The following is a 14,907-nucleotide window of genomic DNA, read 5'->3' on the forward strand; positions in this document are numbered from 1 at the left end:
AGTTCTTATAACATTTTTCTTCCTGTTCACTGATGTCACAGAATGACCAGGCCAAGGAGGTTGTACCTGGGTGCTCTGGTTAGTAATGGGCTAGTAAGCCTTGAAGCTGGAATGATCTCATTTATGAGAAGGGAAAATTTCAAGGAGAGTGAGGTCTTCAAAGAAGCAGATTAATATTTTCTTGTGAGTCAAGGTGACCAGATCTTTGTCTCTCAAAACAAGAATTACCCTGCCTCTTTGTGGCGTTACATCTGAAATCATCTGTATGGGTCTTCCTGAGAAAATACTATGTGGTAGTTTGAAAAACAAGTTAATTTTTCATACTTAAACATTTTCTGCTCACTTTTAAATTGGTTTTGTATGCAATGGGCTTTATATGCAATGGTCTAAACTCAAGAAAGGTGAAGCGAGGATTTTTGGTTTGGGACTTGCCCTGTACTGGAAGTTGTGTTTGTTCAAGAGCAGAAATTCTTTGCCCAACTACAAACAGTCAAAAACGTGGCCTTTGGACTGTGTGGGGCTGATGGGAGGTGTCTGGGCTGCCATGATGATTATGTTGTAGGTACAGGCTTTGTGCTGGGTCATGTTTTTTCCAGTCACTTAACTTTCGTTTTTAGTTTTGTTTGCTCATCGTTGAGGACAGCAGACTAATTTGTGAGTTCCTGATTGTATCTTTTACTCCTTCCTCACTCATGGGCTCTTTGTCAGATTATTAGCAGAGTGTTTTTCAGGCTGTATTGTTTCAACAGTTGCCTGTTAAATGTGTCCTAACAGGCTTCTTAAGGTGCCAATGGAAGCTGTTTTAAACAGTCATCAATTTTTTGATTACATTTTCAATTTCCTTGATCTCTAATTTGAGGATATCTTCTACTAACTCTTCCCATGGTCATCAAAATGTAATTCTTAAGCTAAACACTGAGCATTGTAAGTCGGGGGTTTTTTTTGTTTTGTTTTGTTTTGGGTTTTTTTGTGGGGATGTGGGTGTGTATGTTGTGTTTTTAGATCAATCTACTGATGCACATCATTAAATTCATCATTATAGATGACAGAGAACTTGGACAAAGATTTATTCTTGTGATTGTCTTTGCTGTTGAATCTTCAGAAATACCAGTCATGCAAATGAATAATCAGTTCTTGGTGTGTCTTGCAAAGCATAACTTCTAGCACAAGATACATGGTAATGAAGAATGGGCTACCTGATTTTAATAGTTTAAAAGTTCTTTAGTGAAAATTTTCAGTCTGTCTCAGGTGGTTTGTAGTAATGTGTATAAAACGAAAGTTAAAATCTCTGTTATGGTATACCTGCATTCTTGCCAATCTTGTACCTTAGTTTAAGAATTCTAAAGTTACAATCTTATCTGTAATAACAGTTGTGAAGTTGTGGAAACTGTTAGTCCAGAGTTTGGTGTTGGGTAATTTGGGTATAGTATCGTGTGAAACATTTTAAACAGATCCACAATGCTGATGATCTTTTATGACTTACATGCTGTTCAACTGTAGTCTTTTTCCACTTACATTTGGACCATTTGGATCTTGAGCTCCACCATTTCTGGTTGCTGCAGCCAAGGCTGCATTTGAGCTTTGCATTCCTCACCAGACACTTGTTGTTGGTGAGAAAAACACGCCAGCTCCTCACTCACTTGGAGATGGAAGTTGTCATTAATGCCTTCAGAAACCATAAGCTTTCCAAGTTATTTTTTGTTTAACTACCATGGATTAAATAGATAATAATAGGTACTACTACTGCAGACGTAAGAACTTCTTGTTCTCTTGAATAAATCGATTCTGGGTACTGTGTAATAGTCTTGTATATATGGATTCCAAGTAGCAATCTTTCGCCACTTAGTTACCTTGCGGGTTGCTTTGCCTGGGCTCTTGAGATGGGAATTTGTTTTTTCATCTTTGTGTTTTTCTCAGCTTTGTGGCAAGGAGGGTTACTTTGTTTTCTGACATAGTTTGTTGTGGGAAGATTCTGGATGTCCAGTGAAGTTCAGTGAAATTTGGCAATTCAATGCTGGTAATGACTGCATGTGGAAGAATAAAAAAACTGAACAGCTACGCAAAAAAAGAAACCAAACCAACCAACCAAACCAAATTCCAGAAAACCCAATTCAACATAAAACCCTATAACTACACCTCTATTTATTGTTTTATAAATAGTAAACATTTTAAAAGTTATATTGCTGTATTAATTATTGCTGTTCCAAAAGTGACAGAATTTAGCAAAAGTTACAAAGACAGTGTTTTCCCATCAACCTGTAATTCTTTCTTGTAATTGCTGTTTAATTCTATTGGCTAACTCTTGAGAGATTTCAGTATGTCTTTTTCACTCCTGTCTTGTAAAAATTCTCAAGTTGAGAGGTCGTAGGCTGAGGTATCCTGTGATCTTTCAACACAGATTGTAGAAGGCTGAAGTAGAATGGTTTTCTCTAGTTTAGACCCCATAAAGTTTGGAATTACTTTTATCCCGATGAATTAGAGAGCTTTCAGTAACAGCTGATAAGGGAACTTTGCTCAAATATAAAAAGTCAAGTTTCCCTAGTTACTGGAAATTAAAAAGTAGAAACTTCAAGACACTATTAATTGCTCTGACCTCATATACAATCTGTTTTGGTTTTCAGATTTTGGATCACTCTTTGATCTGGAACATGACTTGCCAGATGAACTGATCAGCTCCACAGAACTTGGGCTCACCAATGGTGGTGACATCAATCAGCTGCAGACCAGCCTTGGCCTGGCACAAGATGCTGCCTCTAAACACAAGCAACTGTCTGAACTTCTACGGGCTGGTAGCTCCCCAAATCTCAATATGGGGGTTGGTGGCCCTGGCCAAGGCATGGCCGGCCAAACCCAACAAAACAGTCCTGGAATGGGAATGTTAAACAGCATGGTGAAAAGCCCCATGGCACAGGCTGGGTTGACTTCTCCCAATATGGCGATGGGTGCAAGTGGACCAAACCAGGGTCCTTCTGCTCAATCCACAGCAGCAATGATGCCAACAGTGAGCAGCCCAGTTAACCAGCCTGGCATGGGAATGACCACAGGGATGAATGCTGGCATGAATCCTGGGATGCTGGCAGCAGGCAACGGACAGGGGATGATGCAGGGGCAAGTCATGAACGGTTCAATTGGAGCAGGCAGAGGGAGACCCAATATGTCATACCCAAACCCGGGAATGGGCAGTGCTGGTAACTTGTTGGCTGAGACACTGCAACAAGGCGCTCCACAGATGGGAGGGCAGGCTGGATTAAGAGGGCCACAGCCTGGAGCCATGAACAAGGTAAGACAAGCTAAGCTTCATTACTTTTCCTCATTGTTGACTTTATTTTCTAAAATTAATCCTCTGTGGATTCTATTGGGTTTTTTCTTTAAGAATTCTGTATGATGGATTAAATAGTTTATATACTGCTAAAGTGGAATTTGTGAGGGTCATAGGAAGCAAAAACTGAATCTTGCACAAGAAGCAAGACTATGGCTAGATTAAAAAGCCTATTTTAGAAGTCTTGTGACAGTACAGATTATCCATAACCCTGAAAAGTAACTTGATCGTACTTTATTATGTGTTGTCTGCAACTTTATTTTTCCATCTAATGTGGTGCTGGTATTGTGAGTGTGATGGGAATCCATCAGGACCTTTTAGATGTTGTGGTGCTTTTTTCTGTATGACAGTTAATGCAAGTATTTTTTGTCTGAGATCAGCTTAGTGTTTGTGCTCCAGCAGATGCTGAGAAGCGCATGCAGGGCACTGTATGTGCTGGGTATTCGAGTTAATGGTGGAGAATGAATGCTTGTTTAGATGCCTGAACCCAACCCAATGTTGGGTTCTCAAGATTGTTAATCCAATTTGGTTCTAGTTTTAAAATTTGCAGTGGCTTTGTCTATTGGAGAATAAACCAGAAAAAAAATATAGTACTGAGAGGGAAATAAATGTGCTTTTGTAATCCAGGTGATTGGAAGAAAGTTGTTGTCATAAGCAACTGAAAAGATGAGAGAGGGCCTACTGGTTTAACTAGCAAAAGGGTGTCTAAATTTAATTTTTGTCATGCACAATTAGCCAGCTTAGAGTAGGAGACACTTGAGTAGTCTCAATTTCTTTTGTTTCAATCAAAAGCCTAGAAAGTACTTCAGTGTTTTAGTTCACTTTAAGTGCGTATTTTGGATTTCTTTGCTAATGAGGGGAGAATTTTTTTTAAGTTGCTTTGCAATACCTAAAACTATCTCAGAATGCCTAAAGTCAGTCCACTTGGGGGACTTGGAATGATAAGTAACAGTCTATAAATGTATTTGGAACATACATAAAAATTATGCTATGTATTAATGGTTTTGTCATGCTTTAATATATTAAGTGAAATTACTTTTGTGTCTTGTGAAGATTAATTGTGAAATTCTTTGGTCTTATTTGCTTGCTTAGGCTCAGTGTGCTAACTTTTGGGGGGGGGCCTGTATATATATACGTATATATGTGTTTAGTAATGAGTTGATTTTGTGGTCTGGTCATTTCACATATTTTTGCCTGATAGGAAAATTGATGCAAAGCTTGATTACTACTGTAGAAATTTTATATGCAGCTTAGAGTCGTAAGAAATATGTGGCTGCTTGAAGTATTTTTGCATTGGAATTATATAACACCTCATTCATTAATCCTTGGCTGGGGAAAAAAAAAAAAAAAGTTGATCTTCAGAAAGCTGTCTTCAGAGGTCAAAATTTGATGCACTGAGTGTTTGGATGAAATGCAACTTCATCCTTCCTTATCAGAGATAGAGTTATGCACTATAATAAACCCATTTATCTGAAAGTAAAGAAAGGACATAAAATCAAACTTTTGACCAATTTAGTCTAAAATGAAATTGTCTTCTTTCCCTAAATTCTCAAAGTTTTGTATATCTAAATTAAGAGCACTTTATACTTTCAAGAGTATTCAGACCAAATACACAGTAATTTCTGGTTTTTAGTTCATAGTCTCAGACTGGCTAAAAATACTTGGGGTTCTTTAATTACTGATAAAACAATCTTGAGACTTTTTCTGTTAAGTATGGGGAGTATAGTCTTCATAAAGGAGTTGAAACTGTCAGTTGAGAGAGAACAGTCTGAAATGGAGGCTGAAATTCCAGAATGTCTTCAGTTGGTTTAGTTGTTGGCAGGGAGCCTGTGTTTCACTTCATACGGTAGAGTTAGCAAATCTGACAACAGTAATGTCTGATCATTTTATCTCCCCACCCATCTGCTTTTGGGTTTTTCCACCTACAAATCTTCAAAAAGTAGATGAAAACAGAGGACCTTAAGCAGTTGTTTTTAAAAGCCAGTTTTTCTAATTGGTAAGTTTAGTAGTGTGTTGCTGTTAATGTGGGAGTTTGTGTAATAACTTCTGTCGGTTTCCTTCATTGCTACAAAAAATGCTCATTATCCAGCTCTCCTTCAATAGGAGGGAAAAAAAAAAGCCAGACTAGATGCTTTGGTTATGATTGTTCAACTTCATCATGTTAGCTTGCCAAAGGCAGCCCCCTCAGGTGATGGGAGGGTTGCTTCAGAAAGTTTTCTCTCCTAGGGAAATAAAGATGTTTTGTGCAGTGGTTTGTATGGAGTAGCTTAGGTTTTCTGTGATGTTGAGTAATTGGGAGGGAGAATGTTATGCTCTTCCAACAGGAAAGATGAGCTCCAAGGGGCTAGTCAGTTTGGAAAGTGAAATAGGTTATGTTTCTGTTTTGTTCTGTTATTTTGTGGAGTTACTGAAGTTTTTTTCCTCTCTTTCTGAGATGTTGATTAGCAATAGAGTGGGACACTTGCTTTGCTCGTTATCTCTGTACTGCCGATCTTCTCTAGTTGTGCGTGTTACTTTTAGGACTTGAAATATTAAATGTCACTGCAAATGATTTCTATTCATACTTGTCCTATCAGAATCTGATGCTTCCATCCTGTGGTTTAATGCTGTAGTTTTCTGTCCTGTTAGCACTCACCGACATATGAAGAAGCATTTCTGTCTGGATCTGTCTCTATCTCTGTGCCAGTTGTATGACAGGCTGTGTTGGGAAACTAAACCTGACTGAAATTCAAACTCAAGTGGTCATTAAAAAAACAATTAATTTCAGCTGTTTGTCAGGTCCAGTTTATGGTCATCAGTTGGAAAGCTAGTATCCCTATTTTAGGGAGGGGATTTTTTAAAGGAGTTGATCTCGCCTGTCAGAGGAGGGTGTGAATCCTACTTTGGTGGCAGTTCAGGCATAAAAACACCTGTGAAAGTCTACCCTGAAAAGAAGTGTTAGAAGTTTGTAGGGGATAGAATTGTAACAAGTTTTGTGTTCTTGAATAGTTTGTTTTTTTCTATGTGCTTGGTTTTGTGTAAGTTAAGCAGATAACAGACATGCCTTTTACTCTTGAAATAGTGTTGTGGAAATTGTTTGTAATGCTTGGGTTCTGTCATCATTTAGGTATTTTTCAGGCATTTTGTTTCATTAGATAGTATTACAGCTTTGATTTAAATGTAAACAGGTAACATTTTACAAAGCTTGAATTTGCTAAAAGCTGATTCATGTTTCCAGTTTTGAACCATTCTTCATTTGGAATTTTATCCAGTTAAAACCTCTGTTTTGTTCTTCCACTGGGTTCTGTTGAGAGTGCCTCATTAGGGTCTTAACTGTCCAGTCTCATATGAGGAGGGAAGATGGTAGTTTGTGTATAAGTTGCTCTATGCATTTCTGTCACAGCAATGCTCTACCACAGAGCAATAGGCCTGACCTTCAGGTCACTTACATTTCCTCTCTGATTCAAGAAATGTTCTGTTACTTCACTAACAAAGTGAATGTGTAGGCTGTTCAGATTAGTAAGGGCATTCCTACTACCTGCTATGTGAGCATTTAATTTGAAACGTTTAGTTCCAGTAGTAATTCTTTGTGACTGGTTTACTGTGTATTTCAGTATGTACAAAGCTCTCTGCTATTATTGTTCTTTATCAGTTTAACCTCTGATAAGAAGATTCAATGGCAATATTTTACTAAGACAAACATAATTTGTCAGAATCTCCTTAACTTCTTCTAAGTAGAACAATAAGAATTTTCATCATAAATTTCTGTTCAAAGTTGAAGAGATGGAAGGTGTCACCCACAAATTGTGAATTAGATTAAGAAAATAAAAGCATCATGTATTAGTGTTAGCATATTCAGTCTCACATTTTAGATAGATGGTCAGTGTTCTTGGTTGCCTTTCTTTTTTCAGTAGCTATTCGATTCAACAGCTAAATGTATCCATACTGTTCAGAGTCTATGACTAAGCTTACTATATGATCAAGCACATTAATCCATTCAAAAGGTAGTGTGAGTTCCAGTCTTTGGCTTTCTCTTCTTTGGTAAACCAAGGTGGAAAAAAAAATAATTGCTCACTTTACACCAGAGTAAGAGATGAATGTTTGTTTATGAGGGAAAAGTGAAGAAGTGAAGACTTGAAGTCTTAAGTTTCTGGAGTGGCATGGGGCGTTTCTTGTGGAAATAGCAGGGACATAATGCTGATGTCTTGAAATTGGCATCTTAAAATACTATGCAGTTAAATGTCAAGAATAATGATCATTAACAATCCTTGGAAAAAATGCAGCAGACACTACTGGCAAAATGTAGTTAAGGTATGCTTAATGAGTTCAGTAATGCTCTACCAGTCAGTAGAATGGCACTAGGAAGTGATGTACAGTAAATTCTTGTTTTTAAAGATCCAGCTGGAATTTACTAAAACTGCTGAAATTTACTTTCCTGCTTGGGGAAAGTTAATTAACTTTCACTTTTGAACCTGTGGATATAGAAAGATAATAGATATCATCAGTATAGCCTTAAGCTAGTCCATGCACTGCAGTTTCCCTGATAGAGATATACATAGTTGATACTGTGAATACTGGATTATTTGGAAGAAGGTTATTAAAACTTAATTCTATTTGTTTACTTCTCCATGCTTATAGTTACCTCTGCAAATCTAAAAGCTGGTCATGGTTCAATACTACTGCTGATATATAGCTGTCTTTCAAATATTAGAAAGTTAATGACACAGTTGTTCTTACAGAGAAATAGCAGAATATTTGCAATGTCTGTGTGCCTACCTATAGCAGGCACAATTTGTACTCTATGGTATTACCAGTAAAAATAGAAGCAGAGTTAGTCACTTGACATTCCTCTGAACTGAAGGATACATGTGTTTCATCTCATTAGAACAAAACCTTGGGGAATTTTTTCTGCTATTGTAGTTACTGCTCTTAGATGGTGAGGAGTACCTGAACAGCCCTGTCCCATGCTGTTTGTAAACTAGGATATTTCCTGAACTCATGTCATCCGTGGTGAGATACACACCTTCCACTATTCTGGTATTGACATCCCCTGCTTCCCCTGGATGCAGGAAAGTCAAGTTGTTTTCTATTGTGTATGTAAAAGGTAGAATCATTTGAGATTACCTTTGCTTTCTATTAGCTACCTATCATCATTTTATGATCTTCCTTGTTTTCTTCTTCTTTACTATGAATTGGATTTCTGTCTGCTCTTCCTTGTGTGCAAATTCTTGCATATGTGATGGAATTAAGTGGAAGCTGTGAGGTGAGGAGAGGAAGAAAAACTGGATGAATATGAAGAGAAGTAGGAAGGGCAGTGAAAGGAATTGGTGGCCAGGAAAAGTAAGTAGAGGTTGTACTTGCTGACTTGTAGCTCTACTCAAGCCATGTATGTTTTTGCATTGTATTGCAGACGAAGCCTTGTACTTCTCTTATGCAGTGATACTAACACCACCTTTCTTTGGCTGGTTCTTCTGCACTTGGTTGTTTATTTCTCCCCTCCCAAAGATCATTAATGTGCTGATGGACTGTGTCAGTCTTTCTGGTTGTTGCCTACTGAAAATCATACAAGATTTTGATCTTCCTTCTGTAGTCATGAGGCCATGCACTTCTTCCTGTTCTATGTTTTCTTTTATTCATGTTTCTCAACATGTCCTGCTTCTTGTGCAGGATCGCAAGGCCACCTTGTGCCAGGTGGAGAATCTTCCAAATGATCTGTCGCTTGACGCAGTCTAGAGTTGCACGCAGGTGATTGGTGTTGGGTTAGTCTGTGATGGCAGAACTGGGAGGCATTGCTGTGAGGTTCAGCTGAGGATCTGTCTGGTGTCAGTCCCGTCTGGATCAAGTAATGGCTGCTGATTTGTTCAGGGAGACCATGAGGAATTTGCTTTTTACCGTCTTAGGTGTTGCTTGAATTTCTGGCTTTGAGTCAGTTTGGTGTGCATGCCTGTCAACCTGGTGTGGGCTCCTCTGGTCTTTGCCTCTCCCATAACCTGAAAGGGGAAAATATTACCCCTGTAAGGAGCAGCTGGGCTCAGCTGGGCATGTGACGTCCTGCTGCCAAATCCCTTTGCACACTGGGGTGAAGGGCGAGGGGAGCCCTGTGTTTCTGCCATGGAGAGAGCCTTGTTGGAGGGGACTGATTTTACACCCCAAACCGTGCCAGTGGCTGATTGCTTGAGAAAGCATCAGAGATCCTTGTGCTGACCCAACTTGATGAGTAATTTGAAAAACATCAGAAGCTGCACATAAAGTTTGTGTTCAGCTTTGTTGCAAATATAAATATTGATTGGCTTGGTGAAACTTCATCTGTGAGTTTCATCAGAAAGTTGTTTTGGGTGACATAGCAAAAGTGTCCTTTCTAAGTCTAGGTTTGAGTTTCTTACCCTGTAGTGAGGAAGGAGCTGGCTCACAAGGCCACAGTTACTCTGAACCCTTTGATATTAGTGTGTGAAGTCTTCAGTTGTCTGAGTTGGGTGTCTTGATTTCTCCCTGTAACACCAAGTTGTGAAAATATGCCTTCAGCCTTGAATTCTGGATTGTTTAGTTTGGTTTTTTTTTGTTTTATAAGGCTGATAGCAGCATAAATTAGAGAAGTCAAATGAGGCTGGAAATAGTGATAGCCAGCGTAGTCTGTACTTCCGTGTACTCTCGCATGTCAACTGACTTTGGGAACTGTGATTGTTAATGAACTTGAAAGCTTGGTTCAGATATTTAGGGTTTTGAGGATGTCCTTGCTTTCAAAACTCTCTGGAGTTTTGAGATCCCCTCAAAGGGATCAGGGTATCTTACAGGAAAACATAGCTTGTTTATTAAAGGACTAATTCTCACTGTCAGGACTTCACTAAGTCTTGAAAACCTGTTTGTCAATTTGAGGTGACAGTGAGGATGGAGAATATTTCTGAAAGTGTATTTGCTGACTCCTTATGCTTTTCTTCTCCTTTTGCCTTCTGCTTAACTTGCGCATGAGATCTTACTAGTCTTTTGAGGGAGAAGAAGGGAAGTTTTGGGTCTTACCTGTCCTGGTTTTGGCAGCAGCTGCTTCATTGGTCACCATAGGTGCATTCATCAAGGTTGAGACATGGCAGTGGAAAAGAAGACTTTTAGTTCTGCTTGATCATTATGTAGGTAGTTTTTCTGCCGTGTGTAGAGATTATTTTTGTTGCTCTCTAATGAATTACTACTGTGTGATTATGGTTATTGGTTATGTGTGGAGGAGGGGGGGCTGTACTCAAGGGAATTCACTTGTGCATATCAGATGTCTAACATGGCAGGTTCTTTAATGAATTTTGTATTCCTTTTCCTGTAGCTTGAGTTTGATCCTACCTTATTTTGTAAGTGCAAACTGGAGACTATTATCATGGATTGGAGGCTGTTACAGTTTGAAATAGGGAAGTGTGACTAATTGCAGGTAATCTCGGGGCATGTTGGTTACTTCTAGTGCAGGTTGAAGAAGCTTGGTGAGCAAAAACAAGGTGTTTCTGTTAGGGGAGGATGCTTTGAGAATAAATGTAGAAGTGATTAGAAACAAGCCTACCATAGGAGTTATGTTTTTCTTTGAATGCAGAAAAATGCTTTGAACCAAAGAGCATCAAGGAGACTGGACATTGTCTAGTCAAATGCTAATATGACTTGAAACAACACAGCTCTTTAAAGTATTTTTGTGCCTTTGTTTTTGAGTTGTGGCTCCTTAAGCATCCTGCTTGAGTAATTGTGAGAACTTGATAATCTTAACAAAAATCTCCAGTTTTTCTGGTCGTCTATGTCTAGTTCTTTTGGTCCTAGAAGGCCAAATTTCCCATGGAAAATAAATGAGAATACAAAGAATGGAAAAAAATGTCAGAGGACAAATAACTTTTCTGGCGAGATTTCTTCTTGTTCTTTAGGTTCTGGGCATTCCAAGACAACAAACAGTATATTCTGGTGTGCCAAAACTGTTGAATATGCATCTGGCTTGAATGAAATATGAATTTATTTCCCCTGTGGGTGAATGGTTCAGTAGATATGTTTTGTTTGCAGACTTTCTACTGTCCTCTCCTTTGACCTCTAGTACTGCAAACGAGTTGGTGTGACTGTGAGGTGTTACCTATGACTGTGGCGTACTCTTAAATTGAAAATATTTGTGTACTGATAATGCAGACATGCATTGTTATGCCTGTCAGGAGAGGAGCTGCAGGAGTGCTAGCAGTTGGGTAGGATGTTTTTGGGATAAAGTCTGCTGATATGAGTGAAGATGATATTTGTCTCCATTTGGAGTCTACACAAGTGCAGAGGAGAAAACTCAAGTCCGGAAGAATTATGTAGTCCATGGTACACACTTGTGATTCAGAAAGGTGAAATGAGAAATCCATTGAACCAAATATTTTATGAAGAAGTAATCAGGCCACTTCTGTCCAGTCAGATCTCAAGGATAGCTAAGTTGGCTTTATGGTGTTTACAGGAGCTATCTAGTTGAGAAGTTAATGAGTTGTGTGATGGGCAAATCTGTGAACATGAAGGAGCAGGGGAGGCATGTGGATCAGTATTGCGTTGCAGCTGGCTCATGGCTGTGATCACTCTTGCTTCTCTGAAGTACAAATTTGCCTTTTACATTGTGAACTTAAACTATCTGACTTGAACACCTTACCATTTTAATTTTTAGATGGGAATGATGAGCAATCCCAGCCCTTATGGCCAGCCCTATGGTCAAAATACTGGACAGCAGATTGGAGCCAGTGGACTAGGCCCTCAGATGCAGAATAAAGGTGGACTGCAGAATAGTTTACCACAGTTTCCAATGGACAAGAAGTCAGTTCCTGCGTCAGGAATGCCTAACATGGTAAGTAGAATGAAAAGTGTATTCAGAAAATGTTGTGGTAAAGAGGAGCAATATGCTCTGGTCTTTCCACATTGTAAGTTTTTTGCAGCTGTCATACCCAGTGTGAATATGTGCTTGAAATCCACACAGAATGCACTTGTTTCAGCCCCTAAGACTGATATGAGGGAGAGGGCTGAGTTGTGTGAGTTGTGCTGAGTGTGAGAACTGCTATGATGAACTGCATCTCCACTTGAACCCTGTTATCGCCTTCAAACCCTGTTAACAGGGAAAATGAAATGGAGCTCCTTAACTGAAGTGAGCTTTGCAACCTGTTTGGACACCTCTGCTCTCCTGTCCCATCCTTTCATTGTTGCTGTATTGGGCCTCTTCTCAGAGTATCTCTGTCTGGAGAATTGTTTTTCTGCTTGTACTCACTGATGCTTTGGGAAAGAGAAGTGTCCCTTCTCAAACAGGTATTACCTGTGATAGGGCTTAGAAACCCCAGCTGTGTGTTCGTTCTTGTGGATTACATGAACACGTGCAACAGTCCTGATGCTGAAGGTGATTCCCTGGCAACTGTAGTAGCCTTGATACCTTTCCCTTTTACCTCCTCTCTTATTGCAGCAGGAGTTAAGGAAAGGGGAAATAAGAATAGTGGGAAGAGTGGATGACCCAAGCTTGTAAATGGCAGTGCCTCACGACATGCCTTAACATTAGATTCTCTGGCTTGAGCTTAATGCTGATACCTCATTTTCAAAGCTTAAATTAGTTAGGGGTTTGACATACAACATGTCTTACAGGGTTTTTCATGTATATATATATATATTTTTTTTTTTTAATTTAGGAAACAAATTCATATTTTTGAATATAACTTTGGTTTTTCCCTCTCAAATTTCACTCTCACACACTCCCTGGGAGGGTCCACCTATTGATCTTACTAACTGTTGCCAAAAGACCATTTCCACTTAACTTTAGTACCTTTAAATTAAAAAGAGCTCCATCCTGTGAGTTTTATTTAATGGTTTAAGTTGAGCATGAAACACTGGAAGATGAGCAAATCAGTTGCTTGTTTGAATCAATAAAAAGGCAACCAAAACTTGTTCAGAACCCCAGCTGTCAAGTTTGCGTTCAGTGCAGAACATAAAACTCTTTTGAACTGGTACCCAGCTGAACATAGCAACTTGAAGTTGTTGCTGTCTCAGTTGTTGTTTAGAATGCCAGGCTGCAAACAAGACATTTGCAGTGATACTGGAACATGCACAGTCCCTGAGGGCCTGACTAATTGGTGAAGTCACCTTGTAAAATGAAAGGTTAATACCAGTAGTCAGGAGCTGCAGGAGAACTGTGGTTTAGAAATACAGGTGGCTGGGGTCTAAAGATCTGGAGATCTCCAGAAACATCCTGTAGAACCTCTGGAAAGAGTCAATTAGAAACTGAAGTCTGTTGAACTGAAGAGATATAGGCAACATAGAGTACCTGAGCTTCTCTTACTTGAGTATTCCTCAAATGTCGCCTGAAAGGAATACAAAGAGTTCTGAACAAATAAACAGAAGCAGAGAAGACGAACTAGATGTTGCCATACCTGACATTAGTTCTGTGGTGTTTATTATCCTGAAGCTGTGCTTCATCTCTAGCAAGAGACTAGGAAATGCTTGTTTTGAATGTCTATGTGCAAGTTTGCTGACGGAAAAAGGTTTAAAGCTTCCCAGAACTTCCCTTTCATTCTCCTTTTCAAGGAGCAGTCAACTTGAGACACATTATACTGAGAGGGAAAACCCTATTCATTCTAAAATGTGCTTTCTTCCATTAATGCAAGAGTTCTGGATGCAACTTTTTAGCCTCCAAAATGAGGAGATTTGAGATCTAATGCTATTAATATTTTCTGGTTGGTCTAGCACTGCACATTAACCTGTAAGCATGTGCAAGGTGTGCCGGCCGTTGATGAGGCAAGAGCTAGTACCACTAGCTAATAGAGTGATACAGGGAGGAAATTGTGGCTGGCAAGAGAATTGCCAGGACTGTTGCTAAGGGGCATTTTTAATGAGTCCTCCAGAACTACACATAGATGGGTTGTTTCCTTAATCAGAGAATGTAGTAGTAGTTGTTTCTCTTTTTGGACTTTTTCTTGTGTTGCTGTTTACTTGCTAAATGAATTAATTTTAAAAATGGATTTATTTCTGGGAATTTCTTTTGCACCTTCTTCAGGGCCAGCAGCAGGCTCCCCAGGTGCAGCAAGCTGGGATGGGGCCGGCAGCTTCTCAAGGAATGGGGTCTGGAGCACCGACAGCAGATCCAGAAAAGCGCAAACTCATTCAGCAGCAACTCGTTCTCCTCTTACATGCTCACAAGTGTCAGCGTCGAGAACAGGCCAATGGGGAGGTGCGACAGTGCAACCTCCCGCACTGCCGAACCATGAAGAATGTCTTGAACCACATGACACACTGTCAGGCTGGCAAATCTTGCCAAGGTAAGTGGAGGAGTGGTTATGTAGATGAGGTCAACGTTTGAGGGAAAAGAGCTCCTAGAAAGAGATGGACTAGTGGGTGACTTGGGAAATAAGTTAAAGAAAAGCTGTCTTATTTGCTGAAGACACAGAATTGTAAGCAACTTCTGAGCCTCTTAAGTTTAGGCACGTTAGAGGGGACAAGACACAACAAAGAGATGAGTAAAAAAATCTTTTGCCTAACTTTGTAACTCACTGTAAAATCTTTTGGATTCTGCCTTTTTTTAAAGGTAGACACGAATCAGGAATCTGCAAATAGGTGTCTACCTGTCTTCCTTAAACTGAAGACATGAATCTCAAGCAGTACCAAGC

At 39.4% G+C, this 14,907-nt stretch overlaps 1 protein-coding gene across 1 annotated transcript in view; it reads left to right on the top strand.

The window, feature by feature from the left end:
* The window catches only part of EP300 (EP300 lysine acetyltransferase), a 62,496-nt gene that overhangs the window by 12,325 nt on the left and 35,264 nt on the right, over nucleotides 1-14,907 (top strand). Inside the window, exons 2-4 of the mRNA XM_083858989.1 lie at nucleotides 2,622-3,280; nucleotides 11,937-12,113; nucleotides 14,298-14,559. Coding sequence (XP_083715115.1) covers nucleotides 2,622-3,280; nucleotides 11,937-12,113; nucleotides 14,298-14,559 — 1,098 coding nt within the window. The remainder of the gene's footprint in view (nucleotides 1-2,621; nucleotides 3,281-11,936; nucleotides 12,114-14,297; nucleotides 14,560-14,907) is intronic.

This window comes from Zosterops lateralis (genome assembly GCF_965231275.1).
Source record: "Zosterops lateralis genome assembly, chromosome: 4".
NCBI classification, from domain to species: Eukaryota; Metazoa; Chordata; class Aves; order Passeriformes; family Zosteropidae; genus Zosterops; species Zosterops lateralis.